This window comes from Alosa alosa, chromosome 14 (genome assembly GCF_017589495.1).
Source record: "Alosa alosa isolate M-15738 ecotype Scorff River chromosome 14, AALO_Geno_1.1, whole genome shotgun sequence".
Taxonomy (NCBI): Eukaryota; Metazoa; Chordata; class Actinopteri; order Clupeiformes; family Clupeidae; genus Alosa; species Alosa alosa.
Genome location: NC_063202.1, coordinates 30,865,153 through 30,885,253, shown reverse-complemented (window position 1 = coordinate 30,885,253; position 20,101 = coordinate 30,865,153). Strand labels below are relative to the sequence as shown.

The 20,101-nt window shown below is 41.3% G+C and overlaps 1 protein-coding gene across 1 annotated transcript; it reads left to right on the top strand.

The window, feature by feature from the left end:
* Positions 1-248: 248 nt before the first annotated feature.
* qser1 (glutamine and serine rich 1) lies at positions 249-19,885 on the top strand. The gene is given in 14 exon segments (XM_048263207.1): positions 249-606; positions 7,949-8,049; positions 8,145-8,306; positions 8,551-11,922; positions 11,925-12,128; positions 12,348-12,628; positions 13,044-13,160; positions 13,453-13,586; positions 13,897-14,102; positions 14,553-14,690; positions 15,071-15,168; positions 16,572-16,718; positions 17,752-17,847; positions 18,578-19,885. Coding segments are annotated over 14 exon segments (5,304 nt in total). The 5' UTR covers positions 249-499; the 3' UTR covers positions 18,719-19,885.
* Positions 19,886-20,101: the final 216 nt, after the last annotated feature.

The following is a 20,101-nucleotide window of genomic DNA, read 5'->3' as shown; positions in this document are numbered from 1 at the left end:
TTATTGCAGAAATTACCAAATATATTTATTATGCAAAATGTAAAGGTTTAGAATATAGGTAACATGTAGCCTAATACAGATAATCATTCACACAAATGTTTTTATAGGCCTAGACTAGTTTTAAATTATATGCACGCGGCGTAAAAAGTATACCTATGCACTATGCTCATTGAAGAACGCATCAAGACTGAAAACTTCCAACTCCAACTAGTCGGAAGTGCATCTTGGGAAATAAACCAACATGAGGATCCGATCCAAGTACCGTACCACCATGCACAGCCAGGACGATGTTTGATTCAGGGGACATGCACAGTGATAATCATCATACATTAATCTCTCGCTAGAAGTCACTGCCGCAGATACACCGGTATCTCAACTCGTCGGCGCCTCTGATGTATGCATCGAGAAAATGTGATTGTTTCAACCGGCCTCTTACTTGAATGTGTGCCTACTCCACAAAGCTATATCGGGGAAGTGCATCACTCCCAATCTCGACCGGATGATGGACAGGAATTACCCGACTCCAAGCTTCGCAGACTCGCTTGCCCCTCCACCACAGACCGCAGCTTGGGCCTACGAGCGTAGCACCGCATGCATTAAACCAAGGTAAGAGATGAAGGGGAGGGCGGGTCACCTTCCAAAGAAAATTCCGGTGATGGAAGGCCTAGCATAACAAACATAAATGTGACGGGCATTTTAAAGTTAGCGCGCGTCGTTTTACCACACAATTCACTGTTTATTTGAAATAGTTTTGGACTTAACAAAGTATCAGTAGAGTATTATTTTCCTGAATCCGAGACCTCTACAAAACACTGGCCGTCACTTGGGCTACAATGCGTAGGCTACTGCACTGTTGCACGTTAATTGCCATTAAGCACAATGGATTATCTGCATAGCCTATGGGTGCATTTGGAAAAAGAAGGATCACGTTCTCTCGGTTTATGGAGATGTTTATGTTGCAAGCAGACGACTTAAGTGTAGGCAGTCTAACTACAATTTACTCCTCCTGCATATCTGGACTATTTTAAACGATGTGTTTGGTTTATTCGAAAATTGTTTCCCGATAATATGACAGACATAATCAGTGTTACATGGGGCGACGTGTCATGCGGGATACCTGGTCAAAAACTGTTAATCATGCACACGAAGAGTACGAATTTAAGTGCTGAATTGTTCCCGTCGTGCACTCAAACCACAGTTTACTAAACAAAAGTCAATGAACTTTGCGGTTTAGCAACATGGAAGTCGGCTAATTCGAAGCAACGTGCGATGCACATTTGAAAGTGCTTATATGATTCAATCATTTTTAACGTGACCTACTTGTCATCCTGCAGTAACTCGTAGGCTGCTACCGTATCGAAATGTAACGTTATGTGACAGATGAGCCTGTCTGTGATGTCTCCAAATAGGCTATTTGTTTAATGATTAGCTTATAGTGCCTGAAAAAAGTTTTCCAGACCTGAAAGTTTTGTCATATGGTCTGCTAATGGTCTCAGCTGCTTGATTCCAACAGAGGACAATTCAAACATTCATTGAATTCTCAATAGCCTACTCAACATCTGATATTTAACTTGATTCTCAGTGTGTACAAGTCTCATTACTTGGGCATTCTATATGTGGGTGGTTGACTTTTTAGGCCGAAAAAAAGTTTTTGAAAAAGAATTTAGATATTAGGCATGGAAATCACTTAGTCCTGTTGTACTGACCCTTCCATTCCCAAAAATATGTATGGTCTTTTAGATTTTGTGTTGAAATTCATATTTATTCACTAATTAATTTTAGTCACTACCACAACTGTCATATGGTGTGACATGAAAGTTATTGTGTGTAAAATTATAATGGGGTATTTTGTTTTTAATGTGTCAATGTATTATAATCTTCTATCATTACTTCATTAAGATCTAGCATTTCCTTGTGCAAATTTATTACACTTTACCGTATATTTCTTCATCAATACACAGAGTAAGGCATATGTCCTCAATCTTTCAATAAACGTCATATTCATTTTGACATACCTTGATATAAAAGAAAAAAAATGCTTGTGACTTTTGCTGATCCTATTTTCTATCTGTTCCATTGAGATTTGTATGATTTAGACCCCAAAAGCCTTTTTATTTTCATAATTTCTTGATGTCACACCAAATGATATGGTGTCACGCCATATGATAAATAACACCACATAACAATCTGTTAATACAAAAATGTGTATTATATGTATTTCACAAGCAACAAAAGACAGTTTAAGACAGGTATATCATGTAAAGTTCACTTTCAGAAATCACAACTATGTAAAACAGAATGCCACCAAATATTGTATAGCTCTTGGGTTCCCTGAGTTTTTCTCTTCTCAATGGTGGGCTTCAATCTGAATGTTTGTAGTTCCCCTTTGAGTTTATTCTCTTTATATCTGTTAAAAGACAAATTCAACAATTTATTCAGATAATTTAAAAACATATCCGGCATTATAATCAGATTAAATTGTTGCAATTACTTATAGTGCTAAAGACAACATTAATATTGCTGTTTTCTTTAACACCAGAACTTATTTTCTCAGACTACTATTGATATTTAGAATGTCATATGTATCTTTTGTATCTAAGGCTGTAGAGTGAGTGTGTGTGGGGGTGATTTCTGTGTTTTATGTGTGTGTGATTCACAATACATGCAATAGTTGCACATCTTAAATAATAAATGTTAAATCATGTTAAATATGTCCAAATATATATATTACACTTAATTATGAGTTAAACATATGTATGAAAAAACATTATTTATGTAGGAAAATGCAGTTTCTATCATATAGTGTGACAAATAAATCATATGGTGTGACGAGAAAACCCAGTCACACAATATGATATGGGGTCACACCATATGAGGTTTCATGTACTTAGCATGACATTAAGCAATGTGCTTTTATACTAACATCCTAAAACCATGCTAACTGCAATATGACAATATAGTTTTAAAGGTAATATTGACTGAAAAGTAATTTCATTTGGGCATTTTTGTGTAAAATGCGTCACACCAAAAGACAGTGCAAAAGGGAACTGAAGCAGAAGTGCCGGATATACTGGATTTTTTAAAAAACATGAACAGAGAAAACTCACCTTGTAACTTTCAGTGTCCTTCTGAGGTGTTGTTCTTCCTCCTTAAAGAAGGAGGACCCCTACTCCCCAAAGGTCTCCAAACAATTGCCCGCTTTAAAAAAAAAGTATGGCGTCACACCATATGATATCCATTTCTGGGACAAAATGTTTTAGTTAAGGGTGGCTTCACAATATTATGCCTGAACTTTTAGTCAAGCAGACTCACAAGTAGGCATCTGGGTTATCAATATATGATTGAATAAACAGAAAATGAATTCATTTTCTTGTTTTTATTCAAAATCAAAATTTGTGAAATGAGCTTGGGACAGTCACGCCATATGAGCTTTTTCTGGTTTGCCTGAAAATTGTGAAAAAATGGAAGATTAATCCCATGAATGCTCTGTAGGTTCATATAAAACAGCATTATCTGAACAATATCACCATAGTTTTTGACATTTTTTTTTTTTTAATTTACCTATCTTTGACACATTGGACCAAAAAAAGGCCATGTCATGTCAACCACCCATTTACTTGTGTATGTTTGTCAAAATGCCAAATGTGTAATATTTCAAGGGTGGAATAGTCCTCTCCAATACAGTTTGATTTGCTGTAGGCTATTGTTTTGTGTGTCAAATTAGCTACAAGCTATAAACATTGGGGTCATTCCACGTCAATTCAACCAGGGCCCACGGACTTAGGTCTCAAAAAAATCTGAAAATATTACCAGGTGTACCTATGTTATCCAGGAGACACACTGTAAAATCAATACTTTCCAAGATACAGCCAGTTTTACAGGGAGAGGGGGTGTCGATTTTGGTCGGCCTCTTTTTTTGTCAAAGTTCACAAGCCCACAGCGCAAGAACTAAACCATGTAGGAGGCTCAAATTTTGCATTCTGGTACATAGATAGGAATAGTATGTAGCAAAATTGTCACGTTTGGTCTGGATGATCCTGCATGGTCATAGTTGTCCCTCAAAGTTGAACAAAATTTTATTGGAGCTTTTGGCTGGGCTCTGTTTAGGCCTTCAGAAGACATATTTGTACTCAACATAGGCTCTTGATTTATTTTCCTTACTGAGATAAGTAGAAACAAAAAGCAATGAACAGAAAATAAATCCCTTCAGGGTCTGAAGAGCAGACCTCACAAGTCTGAAAAATCATTTTGGTTATCATTTTCAGAGCACCCAAACACCTTGTGAGAATATACAAATATTTTTTTTAATATTTATTCTCCATGATCTCTTCTTTTTAAAAACACCTTTCTTTCTTTTTTATTTTCCACCCTGAACATGGGCAAAATGCCCCATTGACATCAATATGTTTTATTTAGAGTTACCACAGTGCCACCTGTGGCTGTATAGAGCAACCTGTGGTAGCTCTATACAAAACATATTGATCTCTGGCTGTATCTTGGAAAGTATTGAAACTGGCTGTATATTGGAAAGTATTGATCTTCCATAAGAGTAATTTTACAGTGTGTCTCCTGGGTAACATAGGTACACCTGGTAATTTTTTCAGAATTTTTTGAGACCTAAGTGCGTGGGCCCTGGTTCACTTGACGTGGAATGACCCATTGATTATTTACAGTAGTCCTCCTGAGGCTAACTGAATTGGAGAATGTATGCAGTAATGTTGTGTTAGTCTGTCTAAGTCAACAACTACTACTCATGGGATGTAGTCCATTAGACAGCCTGAAACTTTTTCTGTTTATTAGAATCAAAATTCCCATCAGCAACATGGTGTCATAAGGACCATTAAAATATTTGGGACATAGAGCCTATATCATCCATTTAGATCAGTTGTTTGCCCCCTGAACCCCCTTCTAGAAGACTGTTCACCCCTGCATCCCTTTGAAATGCTGTACATGGTTGATGCACAGTCCTGTGAACTTTGCCAAGTCCTTAAGCAAATGTTTTTGAGGTAAGAGGTGACAAGTAAGGCCTATGAAGTTGTTTCTAATACCACACAATTGAGAAAGATGTGTGTGTGCAGTCATTTTACGGTTATTCTCTTTGTGACAATAAAACAATAAAATGCCAGTCAGTTGGTATACTGAATCCTACACCTGAATTATGTCTCCAATCATTTTGGGCAAGGTAGTCCGAGTGATATGTGTTGGGAACAGTATGATCTGTTTATTTTTGTCATAGCAATAACAAACATGTGTAATGGGTAATACGTAATTAGTGTCTCTGATTATAGAGAAAACAAATAACATGCACAGATTAAGTTATTATTGACTAAATTAATGGAATGTGTCAAAAACAAAGAAATGCAGCCTACTTGGGAAAGCAGTATGGGTCTTTCCGTGTCAAATCAGATAAGGTTTTTGCTGCAGCGTCTCAGATTTTGTTCAAACCTTGTCTATATCAAGAATGGGTCGCAAAACTATGGCCTGTAAAATATTTCTGTTCAAAACCTAGTCTTCATATTATTTTAAGCCCTTGAAATTACTTCAGTTTCACAGCCTGAAAATCACATTATCTGGGAAGCAATGTTTGGGCATTAATAATAAAAAATATGATACATAGGCAGCCCAAACTTTTCGTAGGGTGGAAACAAACATGTTCTCAGTATGACTGAACCATTAGAAGTTTGTACTGTATGCCCATTGATTTTCTACAAGGCCCTTTTTTGGAAAAAAGTGCTAAAAGAGTGAGATTAAGGGTAGTATAAACTTATTTTTGTCAATCATTATTTTTTTCTTTACGTACTATATTTTATTAATGTTGTACCGATATTTCAGCTCTCCACATATAATGGGCTTGAAGATTTTAAGGATTAAACAAGGGGAAGTTGTGTTTTTCTGTCATTTCATTTTCATATAATTAAAACACTATATGGGGTAGGTTGTAGGCACTTGAAAAACTATGAAAGTAGCTCAGTGTATGGGCACTTAGTATATAAAGTGCCAATGTTGTACCATAGATAGATAAATGGAGTCAAAATCATTGTTTTGCCTCTGGGCCAAGAATGAAAACACATAGGTATACAATGTAACCAAGTAAATGTATTTATGTATGAATAAAACATGGTAGATCATTGGCACTTTCTACACAAAATGACTATAAACAGAGCTATTCCCACACTGGTTTTTGTGTTCCTACTAGCTACCCAACATGCCATTTTAGTCCTATGAACATTACAAAAAAATGCAATCACACTTTGTTTTATCCTTCAAATCTTCAAGTGCATTTGTTGCAGAGACCTCAAATATTAGCTCAATATTAATAAAATATTGTATTTGCAGACAAAATAATGATTAGTGCCATAGTGATTTGACACGTAATGACCCAGCATTGTAGGTCATATTTAGTCCAAACATGTACACCATTTGCTGTTGAAGTTTATTAAGGAACTTTGGGCTTGCTTGCAAAGGTGAAAAAATGTAATGACCTACTACACATAGTGTTGAGTTGTTGTCCAGACAGTATGTTCCTCTTGTTACTGTCAGTGATCGTCATCTGGTTGTGGTTTTCCACTTTCACTCTCAGTGTATGCAAGTCTGGTTCCTCAAATTTTAGGAAATTAAAAGCCTTTAAAAGGTTCTTTAAATACAGGCCTTATTGTGTTTTGAGTTGGATTTACTTGGTAATAGTACACTGACTAATGTTCTACAAGTCATATAGTGCCCCAGGGTCATTACTATTCAGTTGTTTCCCCTACTTTTAGAGAATTTAGATTTTATACAAATTTTAAGTTGTTAGGTGCATACATGCATGTATTGTGTGTGCAAAGCTAGGACTGGGAATGTACTGTAGATAACACGATTAGAAAATGTTAGGACTATACAGTGCAATACGGCGTATCGTTCTAGTGCTAGTCCAGAATCCTTCATCACTGAATGGGCAGTCTTTACATCCCTTCCGCTCACACACTCCAACATGCCTTTTTTGGAATAGAGCAGTTCTTCTCACCGCCTTTAATCAACATCTGTTTGTGCACTGGTGAACACAACAGATTTTTACGAAGCAAATTACACAAATCTATTATCTGATAGCAAGACTAATGGGAACAAATTATTGCCTGAAAAATCCAAACTGTTCTATATACACACACACACACACACACACACACAGAGATAGAGAGAGGTGGAGGGAGAGAAAGCAAGAAAGAGAGGGAGAAATATATAGTCTAACCCTCCACCTCACCTTCATATTTCACAGGTTTCTCGTCATTAATAATTAAGCTAATTCACAATGAATCCCAGGGCTGTTTAAATGTCATGTAGCAGCAGAATATTTATGAGCAAATGGGTTAGGGAACGTCCTGGCCATGAACAGTGGCATCCACAGCTTTGCATCCACAGCTATTCACAGTTTCATAGGAAGGCCCTAGTTATGCAGTTGTAATTACATGACCTAATGTATAAGTAAAAGTGGTTGCTAACATGCTGTCTTCAATTTGCAGCACCTTTTATTAACACATGTACCAAGCAACCATCTTCCTTCATGGGCTTTGGGGTTTGGTTTGGAACCCTTCTTTCAATTGTAAACAAGGAGCTGATTTTGTGTTGAAAGTTGGCACAACCCTAATTAAGCTGTGCACATTATGCTCGTTTGATATGTATTGCTTTAGGAGTTTTTTTTTTTTCCATAAATATTATTAGTGTGGTCTGATCCTCATGGAAACAGCTATGTAGCAGAGGGATGCACCATCAAAAAGCTTAAAAATCAATAATCGGCATTTGATGAGGCATGATAGACATTAGATTGACATTATTGTTTCCAAAAGTAGATACATTAAGTTTTAGTTAAGTGCTGTTTAAGCACTTTTTCCCATACAGGCCAAAAAGTTGAATGTGGATACAGATTGAAACCTATTACACCAGTGTACATTTTGTTTTGTTTTTCTTTGATTAGTTCCAGTTATGCTGCCACACACTTGGAGTCGGAACTTCTCCAGCGGCAAACGTATGCTTCCAGCCAAATCCCATCCTACACCACCACACACCATCCAGCAGGTTAGAACAAAGCAGTTGAGCATGCAATTCCAATGGAAATACATGGAAATGTGTGTTTTTCACCATTTTCTTTATGTGTTTGTTTGACAATTTAGGTCTGTCTGGGGTTTTTGAAACGAGTTTGCATACTTCTGGTGGGAACACTACTGAATCCTCGGTCATGAACTTTCTTCCTGCCATCGAGTCCCGAAGCCTTCAGGCTGGACCTGTTACTGCTTCTCTCCTTCCCCAGTTTAGGACTCCCTCATGGCAGACAGGTATATTGAGGAAGTCTAGTTTGTTGTTTACTTATTATACCATGCATGTTAGGATGACTTGTTCTGTGGTTTATTGTCTGTGCAGACATAGAACTGTTTTACTTTCACATATAACTTGTTTTCTTTTATACACATTTATACACATACTACGACAATATTGAAGTGTTGATGTTTACATAATGTATTGCTTGTTGATTGTGTTTGTGTGTGTGTGTGTGTGTGTGTGTGTGTGTTTCATTCATAGCTGCAAACTCCTCAACTACAGAACTGTTTCTCACTGGAGCCTTGTCTTCATCTGGAACGTTCCCCACTGCAGCCCTCTCCTCCTACCAGCATCCCACTGCCTTCCCCTCCCGCAGCTACACCACCACGCCCTCACTGACCGTGCAGGATGTCACTTATAGCTCTTCCAACGGCCTGCTGCCCTCCACTGACCCCCTCATCCAAATCAAATCTTCCCAAGGTACTGTGCCTACCGTTCTGGCCTTCGATCGCCTCGGTGGCTCCTCGTTAGGGGGAGCTGGCCTCCCTCCCCAGTCCTCCACATATCGCTCGGCCCAGGAGTCTGCCCCACACCTCCTGCAACCTCAGTTCAGCCTGCTGCATTCGGCCCTTGGGAACCCCCAGCAGGCCCCCCAGCCTTACGGCGCCCCGGTTTTCTCGGGCTCCATTGAGAGAGCACTTCAGCGTGAATGTAGTGTGATCAAGCACCACCAGCGGCCTTCCAGCGCCCAGTCAGATCAGGAGCAGCTGCCTGGCGGCGGGCAGCATTCTTTACAGGGCTATCTGGCTGGCGAGAGCGATGTGTCCTTCCAGCAAGAGCCTTCACGCCAAACCCCCGTGCCCTGCAACCCTGCTGGAGACTCACTCAACGGTGGAGCACAGCAAAAAATAGCATCTCAACCCGCATTGTCGCAATCTCAGGCCTACCCTTCATCCCCTGGGTTTTCGCCCGCCTCCGGAGTGAAAGCTAAAGACTGCGCTTCCAAAATCACCCCACACCCTGCCGATGGTCCGGTGGCTGAACCCCAGCCACAGACGGACTCGCCCGACATTCAACAGCAGAGCTACTCATCTCCTTTGTCGAAGCAGAGCTCTGTGATCGCCACCCACTCTCAGCCGTTCACATCCACCCAGCTGCCCAGCCTGATGTCCATCAGCCCCTCACAGACCTACATCACATCCCAAGCCCTCTCCAGCACCATCAGCCATTCACAGGCCTTCTCTTCCAGTCAGACGGAGAAACTGCCTTCCATTTACAAAACGCTGTCTTCGTTTGCTAGCCAGACGAATGACGTGACGTCTGTCAGCCAGTCATTAGTTTGCTCTCCCAGTCCACAACAGCAGGCACTGCCCTCAGTGGCGCACAGTGAAGGGTTTGATGCCCAGGTGCAGGGACTCTGCATAGGTAACCCCTCTCAGAACTACTCCTCCAGCCTCTCTCAGGGTCTGCCAAGTGTTAGCTACTATGCCCAAGGGCCAGCTACTGCCAGTTCCTCACAGAGCTACGCGACAGGACAATCTGTGACTCAAAGCTCTTCGTTCTCCTCCAACCACACTTCAAGTTTACCAAACTCAAACTCCTCCCAGGACTGCGGCCTCATACAGCCTGCCCCCAGTGGTAAAGCAGAGAATGCACTGTTACAGCAGCCTCAGAAATACATGCTGCCGGTTCAGTCGCCGCCCTCTTCCACGGCCTCTCATGCCCAAGCCTTACAGAACAACAGACCTTCAGTGGAATTAAAGCCAGCATATGGCAAAGGCAAACCAGACGAGAGCTCCTTTCTCACTTCCAAAGAGGATTGTGGAGAGCTTCCGATTCAGGATGTGCAAGCATTGCAGCAGGCCTCTCTGGAGACATCCTCACACATGGCAAGTGGCGAGGTTGGAGCGCAGAACAACGTGGTGTATGTGGTCTCCAAGATGGACGACAGACACAACACCCAGAGTGTCATTCGGAGCAATTCCCGAACTGAGGATCAGGTGATGGGGATCTCCAACATGGAACCCATGAAAAATGGGAGAATGGGGTCCCTGAACCAACATGGGCAACTTATAAACAGTGCCAATGTGAGGACCCAAACGCCTGACCCAAAGAGCAGTTCAACATTAATGCAGTCTTCCCACGCCCCCATGAACGCAGAGGAACTCAAACAGCACACTCTCCTGCTGAAGGTGCCGTCGTCACAGCAACAGAACCATCAGACCCAGACCATTAGAATACAGCAAGATCATTGTCAGTCCCCACAAGGTCAAGCGCAGTTTGTCCGCGTTCCTGGGGCACAAATCCTTCTAGAACCCTCCCAGATGATCTTCCTCCAGCAAGCGCCATCTCAGACAGGACAGAATTCGGCCAAAGTGGCAAACCAAATGCAGCCAGTCCAGTATCTCCATATGAATAATGGGATTAATCTTGGTGTGGACAGCCAAAATCAGCAGCAGGTTGTACTGCACCAAGGATCTGACACGGGAGAGGCCTCCAAGCAGCACCTGTCACCAAAAGATAGTTTCAGCCAATCAAACCAGCAGGATGCAAAGCAACATTTTACCCTCAGCTCCATCTGCTTCCCCGAGTCTATGCTGCTGGCAGACGAGAGGAACATCCTGTCCAATGTGGATGACATTTTGGCCGCGACGGTGGCTGCCTGTGGAGTGACCCCACAAGACTTTGTGAAAGCCACTTCCTCGGAAGGGGACATGCCTTCAATAGCCAACCCCACAGACTCCAAGTGCCACTACCAGTCAAATGAGAGCAGGCATGAATCTTCAAATTATTCATCGCAACATACAGTTGTGGCCAACGCTCAGTCTATGACACTGGCGGTAAATGGTAGTCAACTGACAACAGACATTCATAGATACCCCAAAGATGCAATCGGGGGGCATCAAGCATTTACATTAGCAAACTCACACATGCAACACAACACTGGTATGATTAACCCCCAACAGGAAATTGGTGAAGAAGCGAATGTCCTCAGAAATGCAGGAGGTGTCGTCCGTGAGGCACTTGACAGAAGCATGTTACCCAAAGGGCACGCTGGGAATCCCATGAACGGTGCATCTCTGAACTCCAGTGGAAATAGCAATATGGACAGTAGAGGTCCTTCCAACTTTCACCTGGCTGGCCAGGAATGTTCTCAATCAGGGCTCTTACACAAGGGTAGAGATATGGCCTGTTCTGAGGGAGGGATGGGCATCAAAATGGAAAATGGTCTTGTGGAATGTATTGCTGATGGTCTCCCAAAGAAAAAATATAGGTCAAAAGGTTCCTCCAAGCTGGTCGTTGACGATGAAAACGGTCAGCCCAGGTCTCAGAGACGAAGCAGCCAGGCCAAGCGTCAAAACTCTAAAGGCAGTGATACGAGTTCGCCCTCGGCCTCTGAGGGTTGTCTTGACAGCTACCAACAGCAGGAGAGGATGCGTCAAAAGATAAGGGAAGTTGAGGAAAAACAACCAGAGGTCAAAACTGGATTCATCGGGTCCTTCCTAGATTTTCTCAAGTCTGGTCCAAAGCAGAATTATTCTTCTCCTCCAGTCAGAACCCCTAATCGCACAAGGAAGCTCCCCACATCCTCCAGGAGACCCCCTGTCCACTGGCTATGCCAAAACTCCCACACCCCCCTGCTCCAATGATATCGCAGGGTGCACACCCTGGGAGCTCAGCAAAGCGGCTGGATGAAGAGCTACACAAAAACCTGGAAACCCTTCCGTCGTTCTCGTCCGACGAGGATGAAGCAGCTGGAAGGAACCAAGACCTTCAGAAGAGCATCAGCTCTGCACTCTCATGTCTCGATGAGCAATCAGACAAGAAACAGAAATTAGGTATAAAAGGTTTTGATAACATCTCTGTTCATCATTTTGCTCCGTACAATGGCCGTTAAGTAATGGCAATTTAAGTTTGACTAAAGATTAAATCAGTTATCCGTTCAAATATATCCTCACTGAACTTGGTGCAGAGTACTTTGTAATGTTCGCATTCCATTAAAAGTATTTTGTATTATCTAATAATAATAGAAGTTTTGTACATTCTCGCACACACAGACAATAGATCTACAAGTGCAGTGGGAAAACAGGAGCACTCTACGAGCACGAGCGCCCAGTCATCAGCTGTAAAGCCACAGGAACAGCAGTCAGCGGCGCCGCAGGAACTTAATACAGAGGAACTTCTTAAGGGCGTCCCCCCTGACCAGTTGGCTGTGCAGCTGGTCACCGTTGCCATCGAGGGCCTGACCGACGAGGAGCTGTCAGACAGTGGCGGCGAGGGGATGTATCGTGAGCGGGACGAGTTTGTGGTGAAAAATGAGGACATTGAGAGCCTGAAGGTAAACTCTCATATTCGGGAAATCGTGACCCCATCTGCCTTGTCTGCCCTCTGTGTTCGTTTAGATTTGTTTTTGTTTTGTTTTTTGTTGGCAGACATTTGTTTCCTTTTAGTAATATCAGCATGAGACTTAAGCCACAGAGAGCTTTCAAACAACCCATTGGTTTCAGCATTAGGCACCAGCTTTAGGAGATATTAAATAGTGACTGCATTTCACAGATGTGCTGTGCAATCCTCTTAGAATGCTCCAAAAATGGCTTTAGCAGTGAGTTCTATCAGACAGTAATGAATCATTCCAGTCACTTCAGTCTCGGAATGGGATGGGCACAGTCTGTGTGACTTTGTAGTGTAAGCCCTTTTGTCTGTGTCAGCGTTTGATCTTCTCAGTGGCATGTTCTGTTTTTGTTTGGGTCTAGGTGACGTTGAAAACGGGCCTGGAACCTCCAGCCATCTGGAAAGTACAAAAGGCCCTGCTGCAGAAGTTTATCCCCGAGCTGAGAGATGGAAGACGAGTGTTTTCAGCCACAAACAGTGTGAGTGGAGCCCAACCAAAACCAGCAATGACATATTAATACAACAATACTGACTAAGCATACATTTTATTTAAGCCTAGTACCACTCAGGCACTCACGCAGATCTTTATTGGTTGAAAAGTAAGGATTAGAAGATGTGTTATGTCGTAACTGCATTTAATTTTATTATTTTATTAGAAATGTTGTGAAAATAAGACTTGAAATAATCCTTTATGGTTAAAATATTTTATTTTTTTTAATAAATAATGATGTGGGAGAGGATCTTGAAATGTATTTTTTGTTTTGATTTTAGTACTTGGGGTACTTTGGAGATGCTAAGACAATGTATCGGAGAGTGTATGTCAAGTTCCTTGACACGGTCAACAAGAGAGAGTACGTGCGGGTCTGCAGTAGGAAGCCAAGGTGCAAGCCGATGCACTCTATGAGGTACTGTACTACTCTGAACATGTCGTTCCATCTGTAGTTTGCATATAGTCAGTGCCTCAACACACACACTTTCAAGCCATGACAAAAAATTCTAGATTTTATAGCACGTGGATTTAAAAAGTCTTGCAATTCATTGTCATTTTTGTTTGTTTTGTTTTATATTGTTCTATTGTTTTTATAATACATTTTGCCATGAAATAACCATAGGTGATGCTATGGTATTAAACCAAACAAGACACCGGTCTGTGTCTGTATGCTACATTGTCTACCTGTTGCTCTGACACACGTTGCTGCGCGTGCTCCTTCACAGAGGCTCTCAGGCGAAGGCCCTGCTTGCCCACAGGATGGGTCCTGCTGCTGTGTCTGACCCCTCCTTACTGAAGGCGTTCTCCAGGCCCAGGCCAAAGCAGCCCAAGGCCAAGGCAGAGCCTCCGCCGAAGAAGAGGAAAAAGTGGAAAGAGGCGTTTGCCACCTCTCCCTCGGCGTCCTCTCCTGAGGCATTTAGTGAAGATGATGGTGAGGACCTTTAAAGCCCATTCAGACTGCAAGTGACTACCAAGAAAGACCATGGAATGTTAGCGTTATTCAGCAATTACAGGCGAAATAACCGTTGGCAATGCAAAATCGTGCACAACACAGTTAGAATAATTTCAACTTTTGAAGTGACGGGCAATGAGTGAATCAGCAATATGTTTGCAGTGACGACATGATGTGACATGCCCCCGTGGGTGTGGGGATGAGTTTCTTATGGTGTCAGACCAGTGGCTCAGTGGAGTCTCAGTGGAGTGTGTTGCTTCTGCTAATAGCACCTGCTGAATATCTGGCTTTTATCTTCACTTATGTATCTTAAAGTAATGTGTAGTCTGTACATATAGACTATGTAGATAGCCACTAACATTAAGAAAGTAACACGTTCAGATTGGCCTGCTTTTCTGTCTTGCTTAGGGTCACTCTCCTCTTTTTCAGAGTTCACCCCTCCGATGCCGTTCGCCTCTCGGTTCCTCAACACCAGGATGATGAAGGAGACGTTCCGGAGCTACGTGGAGCTGCTCATCAGTGTGGCCCTGGATGCTGAGCTCATGAACACTCTGGAGAGTGAAAATGGTGAGCATGAAATGAGATGAAATCTAAAGCACGCAAGCATGTTAAACCCACAGATTAACCTGGACTGTCCTGAACCATGCCATTGTCATAAGTTTAATTATGAGAGTAGCAGTACGTCTGATGTTATGTATGAGTATATAATCGTTGCATTTTTATTGTATAGCAGGAAGATGCTAAATGACTGAGACCCATCACAACATCACATCACAATATGATTAATCACTTCAATTGTCCTCAGAGTTTTGCATAAAGCAGCATAAATATGACAAACATTTGCTGTGGAATATTCATGTTTGTGTGAAATGAATTCATTTATAATTGCATATATAAACATGTATGACCTTGGAACTGAAAATTGGTCTTTTTTTAACCCTCATCAGATGAGCTTTTGCTGCCTCACATGAAAAGAGTGGATGGGATGATCACGGACAATAGAAGAAGATTACTCCCCAAACTGCGCATGGGACAGTTGTTCAAGGTAGCCTTACCTGTTAGTGGTTTATAATCAGGTTATTAGAATTTTATAGAGGTGTCCTGCTGATGGATTAAACCTGGTCACAAGAACAAGAATTGCTTAAATCAGTCTTAAATTTGCTTCCCAATTGATGGACTGAAATAATTGTCTACTTACCCCAATTTAGATTTAAGTGATGTGATAGCTCTAGCTCAGCTCAGCTAGAGCTATTATTCTGAGAATCAGTTAGGATTTAACTTTAAGATACATTTATAGGGTGTTTATAGTTCAATATAATGCTGTTTGAAGAATCAACATGGATTATTGTGACCGTTGTTAATGAAGATTAATGAATACCACCAGCAAAATGAGTTTTCACTACTAGAAATTAAAAAACATTGTTGTCATTTTAAAAGGTTACAAATAATTTACCATTGTGGTAGATTTTTCTATGACTTGATGTATGCAGTTTGCTAAAGACACTGCTACTAAAGAAACTCTGTCTAAAGGTGCTCTAAGCGATGTTGGGTAACGTCACTTCTGTTGACATTCAGACAAAACAGAGAGCTAGCTCGCTACTCCCTCCTGTGCAATTGAAACTCTCTTAAACGTGCATCTCATCGTAATTGGCTGAAACAGTTTGTTATGTTTTTATGGTCCAGGCTGGACCAGGTTGTTTTTGTTGCCGTTTTTGGAGCCTGGGCCGTCCACAGAGATCGCGTTTTTTTTTTACAGAGTATTCAGGGCACAGGCAGCTAGCGGATGGTGAGGTGATGTTTTCTGTATGTAACAAAAAAGGTTTTGGCTTAAAAACCGCGTAACATCACTTAGAGCACCTTTAACTGAGAATTAATTATTGAATTAATAAATGAAAAAAGATGCCTCCAATATGTAAGTAGTGTTATAGAGGCTATATGAGTAGACGGCGTGTGTGTATGCTGTGCATGTGTGTGTTCATGTCAGATTAGGACCATATGTGTATGTCCAGTACCATGATGTAGGGCATCCTATCCCTGCAGGATCTTGAAAGGGTTTGTTTTGATTTTTGCAGGTGAGAAAATATTTAGACAAGGCAAATATTTGCCTACATTCCTGAAAAAGCAAGATCACACAATAAAGGAGGGACTTACATGTACCTAGGCATAGTTTTGATATACACATTACCCCCATAATATCAATACAGATTTTGATGATGGAAAGTTCTAGACTGAGAAGAATACATTAGAATACAATTTTAACGCAGCACAGCAATTTAAAAAACAACACATCTTAGACCCCTACTAGACAACTACAGAATTCCACACTGTGGTAAATTCCTTTGTGTGTTTCATTGTTTAAAATGTTCATTGGGTGAAGAGAAGAAGGCTGTGATGGAATGGGAAGCTTGACTCAACTCTGCAACCTTTTTCTCTCTGTTGTCCCTGCAGACTGCCCTGGACAGCTTTCCTGAGATCTCTGTGGTGACGGAGCTGAAAAAAGATGGAGAGACTCCTTCTTTTAAAGTGCGTCTAGGTGGAAAGGCTTACAACAAGAAAACGATGAAACCTTCCAAATCCCCAAGCAAATTGCCATTGGTAAGGAAATGATCTGATTTCCATTATGTGTACACCTTACACCAGTGGTTCCCAACCTTTTTTGGCAGGTGACCCTATTTTGATGTCACAAAACGTTGGTGACCCCAATCATTCACATATTGCGAGAGATGGCTCAACTGATCTCTGCTGTAACATCCAGATGAGAGCGTTACTTTGATTTTCCCCAAATGTCCTTGCGTGCCTGGTTGTTTTGCTACTTTGTTTCGAACATTGATCAAGCATAATTCCGTCAATCAAACGTCTCATGCACGCTGTCTAAGTTTATTTTTACTTAGCTAGATTGTAATGAATGATCTGTTACTTAACCTGGATATCATAGGCTTTTTAATGATTTTATTTTAAGGTTAATTTATGTATATTTTTATGCAATGTAATGTTCAATTGTGAGACCCAGTATCTCAGCCAACCCCATTTGAATTTCAGGCGACCCCACATGGGGTCCCGGCCCCAAGGTTGGGAAACGATGCTTTACACCCACTTTTGGTCAGTTTTGAAGACTTCCATAACACATGATGCAGTAGATTATAAGGGCAATGTAAACTATGCTGTAACATCCCTCCCGGAACATGACCTTTATTCCTTTGTGACGCACTCGGTACCCCTTTAGCAGCATTGTCCAAAGTGCAGGGCTGTCCAGTAGGCTTTTATGGAACTCTGCATATTGAAAAATGTTGAAAATTGACGCCATGGGGTAAATCAAATTGCTGTACTGCTTAAAGGCAGGAAGGAGCACTTCAGAACTTGACCACTAGATGGCAATTCCTACCTTTATTTTCCCCACATGTAAATGTGTGGGGTGTACTCTGTACACATTGTCCTCTCCTCATTTATGTTGTTCTAGATGGTAACCATCTTTTGTTATCTTATCAGCAGTCCAGGCTTGTATGTCACAGTCAGTTGTTTTCACTCAGCCCATCACCATTATAATTCACCAGTATAATTCACAGAGAGTTCAGTGAAAACTAATGAATGTGGAGAACTGACTCTATCCCCTCTCTCGTCTCTTTTATAGGAGTACACAGTGGATCAGCACAAGACACAGTGGTTCTCTCTCTATCACTCACTTCAGCACTACAAGTACCATACATACCTTATGTGTAAGGATGAGGTAAGAGAGAACAGCAGCATCCACATGCATCCACATGTTTGTTTGTAAAATGGTTAAGGGTCTCCTGGTGACAAACTGAACACGCATGCATCTGTGGGAACACTATGTATGGACTGAGAGTGGATGCCATTCCATCAGTACTATGTAGACTCGAGCTTTGTCCAGTTGTTCAGTCCACCCAGATATACAATGGCCGCCTGTACATTGGTTTTCCATAACAGCAGTGTTAATAATGTGTAAAGAACATCTAATTCCATTTTTGATCGCTTAAAGGTGCAGTCAGCGATTGTGCTTTTGTCGTGTTTGTCTATGTTTATGTTTATATTTAAATGTATTAGCAGACACTTTTGTCCAAAACAACGCACATTATATTTTAATCAAGGACCAAACAAAGCATGCCAGAGCGGTAACTCACCCCTACCTTCAGTATTCCCAGAGAAACTACACAGGGTTTCATTTTTGTTTTGGGGACCGGCTGCCTCCACTTTGTTTGTTTCCAGTTTTCAGAGCCTGGGCTGCCTACAGAGACCGTTTTTTTTACAGTGTACTCTGCTAGCTAGCGGTCGTGATCTTTTCTGAATATGACAAAAAGTGTTATGGGCTTGAAATTGCGTACGATCGCTGAATGCACCTTTAATAGAAATATGCTTTAATCAGCCAACAGGAATCTGTTAAAATGTTTATGTATGCAGTCTAGGTAGTTATAGCTTTGTTCCTCCTTCCCCTGCAGATAACTTCTCTGCGCTCTCGAGAGGAGGACCTCGGGCAGGAGGAGACGGTGCAGACCTGCCTCGGCAACAGGGCCTGGGTGGAGGGCCTCTTTGACCGCTTTGGGGAGCTCCTGACACAGGTGCAGCAGGCCTGCCTATAGCCAAGACAGCAGGGGGTGGAGGGAAAAGCGACCATGGGCCTCTGGATGGGATCTGGGCCAGACGACTGGGATGGTGGGGTGGGATGGGGTGGGGGTCTATTAGCGTCCCTGCTCCCTGCCTTTAAAGCACTAGACACGGATGGAGAACAGGGTTGAGGTGCATGAGTGTGACAGAGCTCTTAGCAGTTCAGACCTGGCTTTTTCTTTTTTGGAGAGGCTGTCTTGAAATGCGGCACAAACAAACAGAACACACAGACTGACTTTCACTTCTTGAACGTAGCTTGTTACGTTATTTTCTACATAGCTTGTTACGTTATTTGAACGTAGCTTGTTACGTTATTTGTTTTACAGCTAGCTAAGCTGCTTCTAGTTTGACATTTTGTACACACAAATGTTTTTTTCTTGTTTTCGTTTTGGCTTAATTGTGATGGACCAGGACTGATAAGCATGCACTAGATACAAAGCAAATTGCATAGGACTTTTGAACACTTCCAATCAGATGTCAGCAACTTTTTTTTTAAAAAGGTTGGGATGATTAGTAAATGAGTAGATCTATACATAAAATATATATATGTAAGACATCCATTATTACAATGGAGTGCCACATTTATAAATAATACTGTACATTGTGTAAAGAAAGCTTTTTGTCAGTACATTCTCTCAAAGATGAATTTTACTTAATATAGATTAAATACCTTTTGTGCTTCAGAAACTCTGTTTTAACAAAGGATATACATCTGAACATGGAGTTGGTGCAATTCTAATACTGCTTTTTATTATATTTTATTGTAATAAATTGTATTACCATAACTATTTTCTCTGAGATAAAAAAGTGCATTGCTTTTGTACTCCTGTTTTCTTTACAAACTTACATTTTATCTCACTAATAGGTGTATTTTTCACAGAAGAAAATATTATGGTAATTTGTTTCATGTTCATCTTTGTAATAGACTTTTTTGTTTTCAGAGGAGAATCCCTATACATTTATGTCAGTTGTACACTATGTAATCTTAAGATAATTTCTGTCTTTATAATATTGCAAGTTTGCCTCGGTTTTAAACTGAATATTATGCCAACAGCATCAGACTAGAGTTTTGCTTTTAAAAGTGTAGCTGAGTTACACACTGCAATTATTTTCTGATACATTGAAATAAATTTCTTACTAAATGAGCGCACTCAGTAAACTTTATGCCTGTTTTCAAGTGCATGGTCCACCTCGTCTTCTTTTATTGGATGCACCATGTGACAAAATGGGCCTATGACAAGTGTGCATTTCCCCTGTGATTCACTGTAGACGTCCTCTACTGACTGGGGGTGAAGGCCCTCTATTACATTTTCAAATGTCAGGCCACTGTTGAGCTAAGTACTAGTGGGTGTATTGCG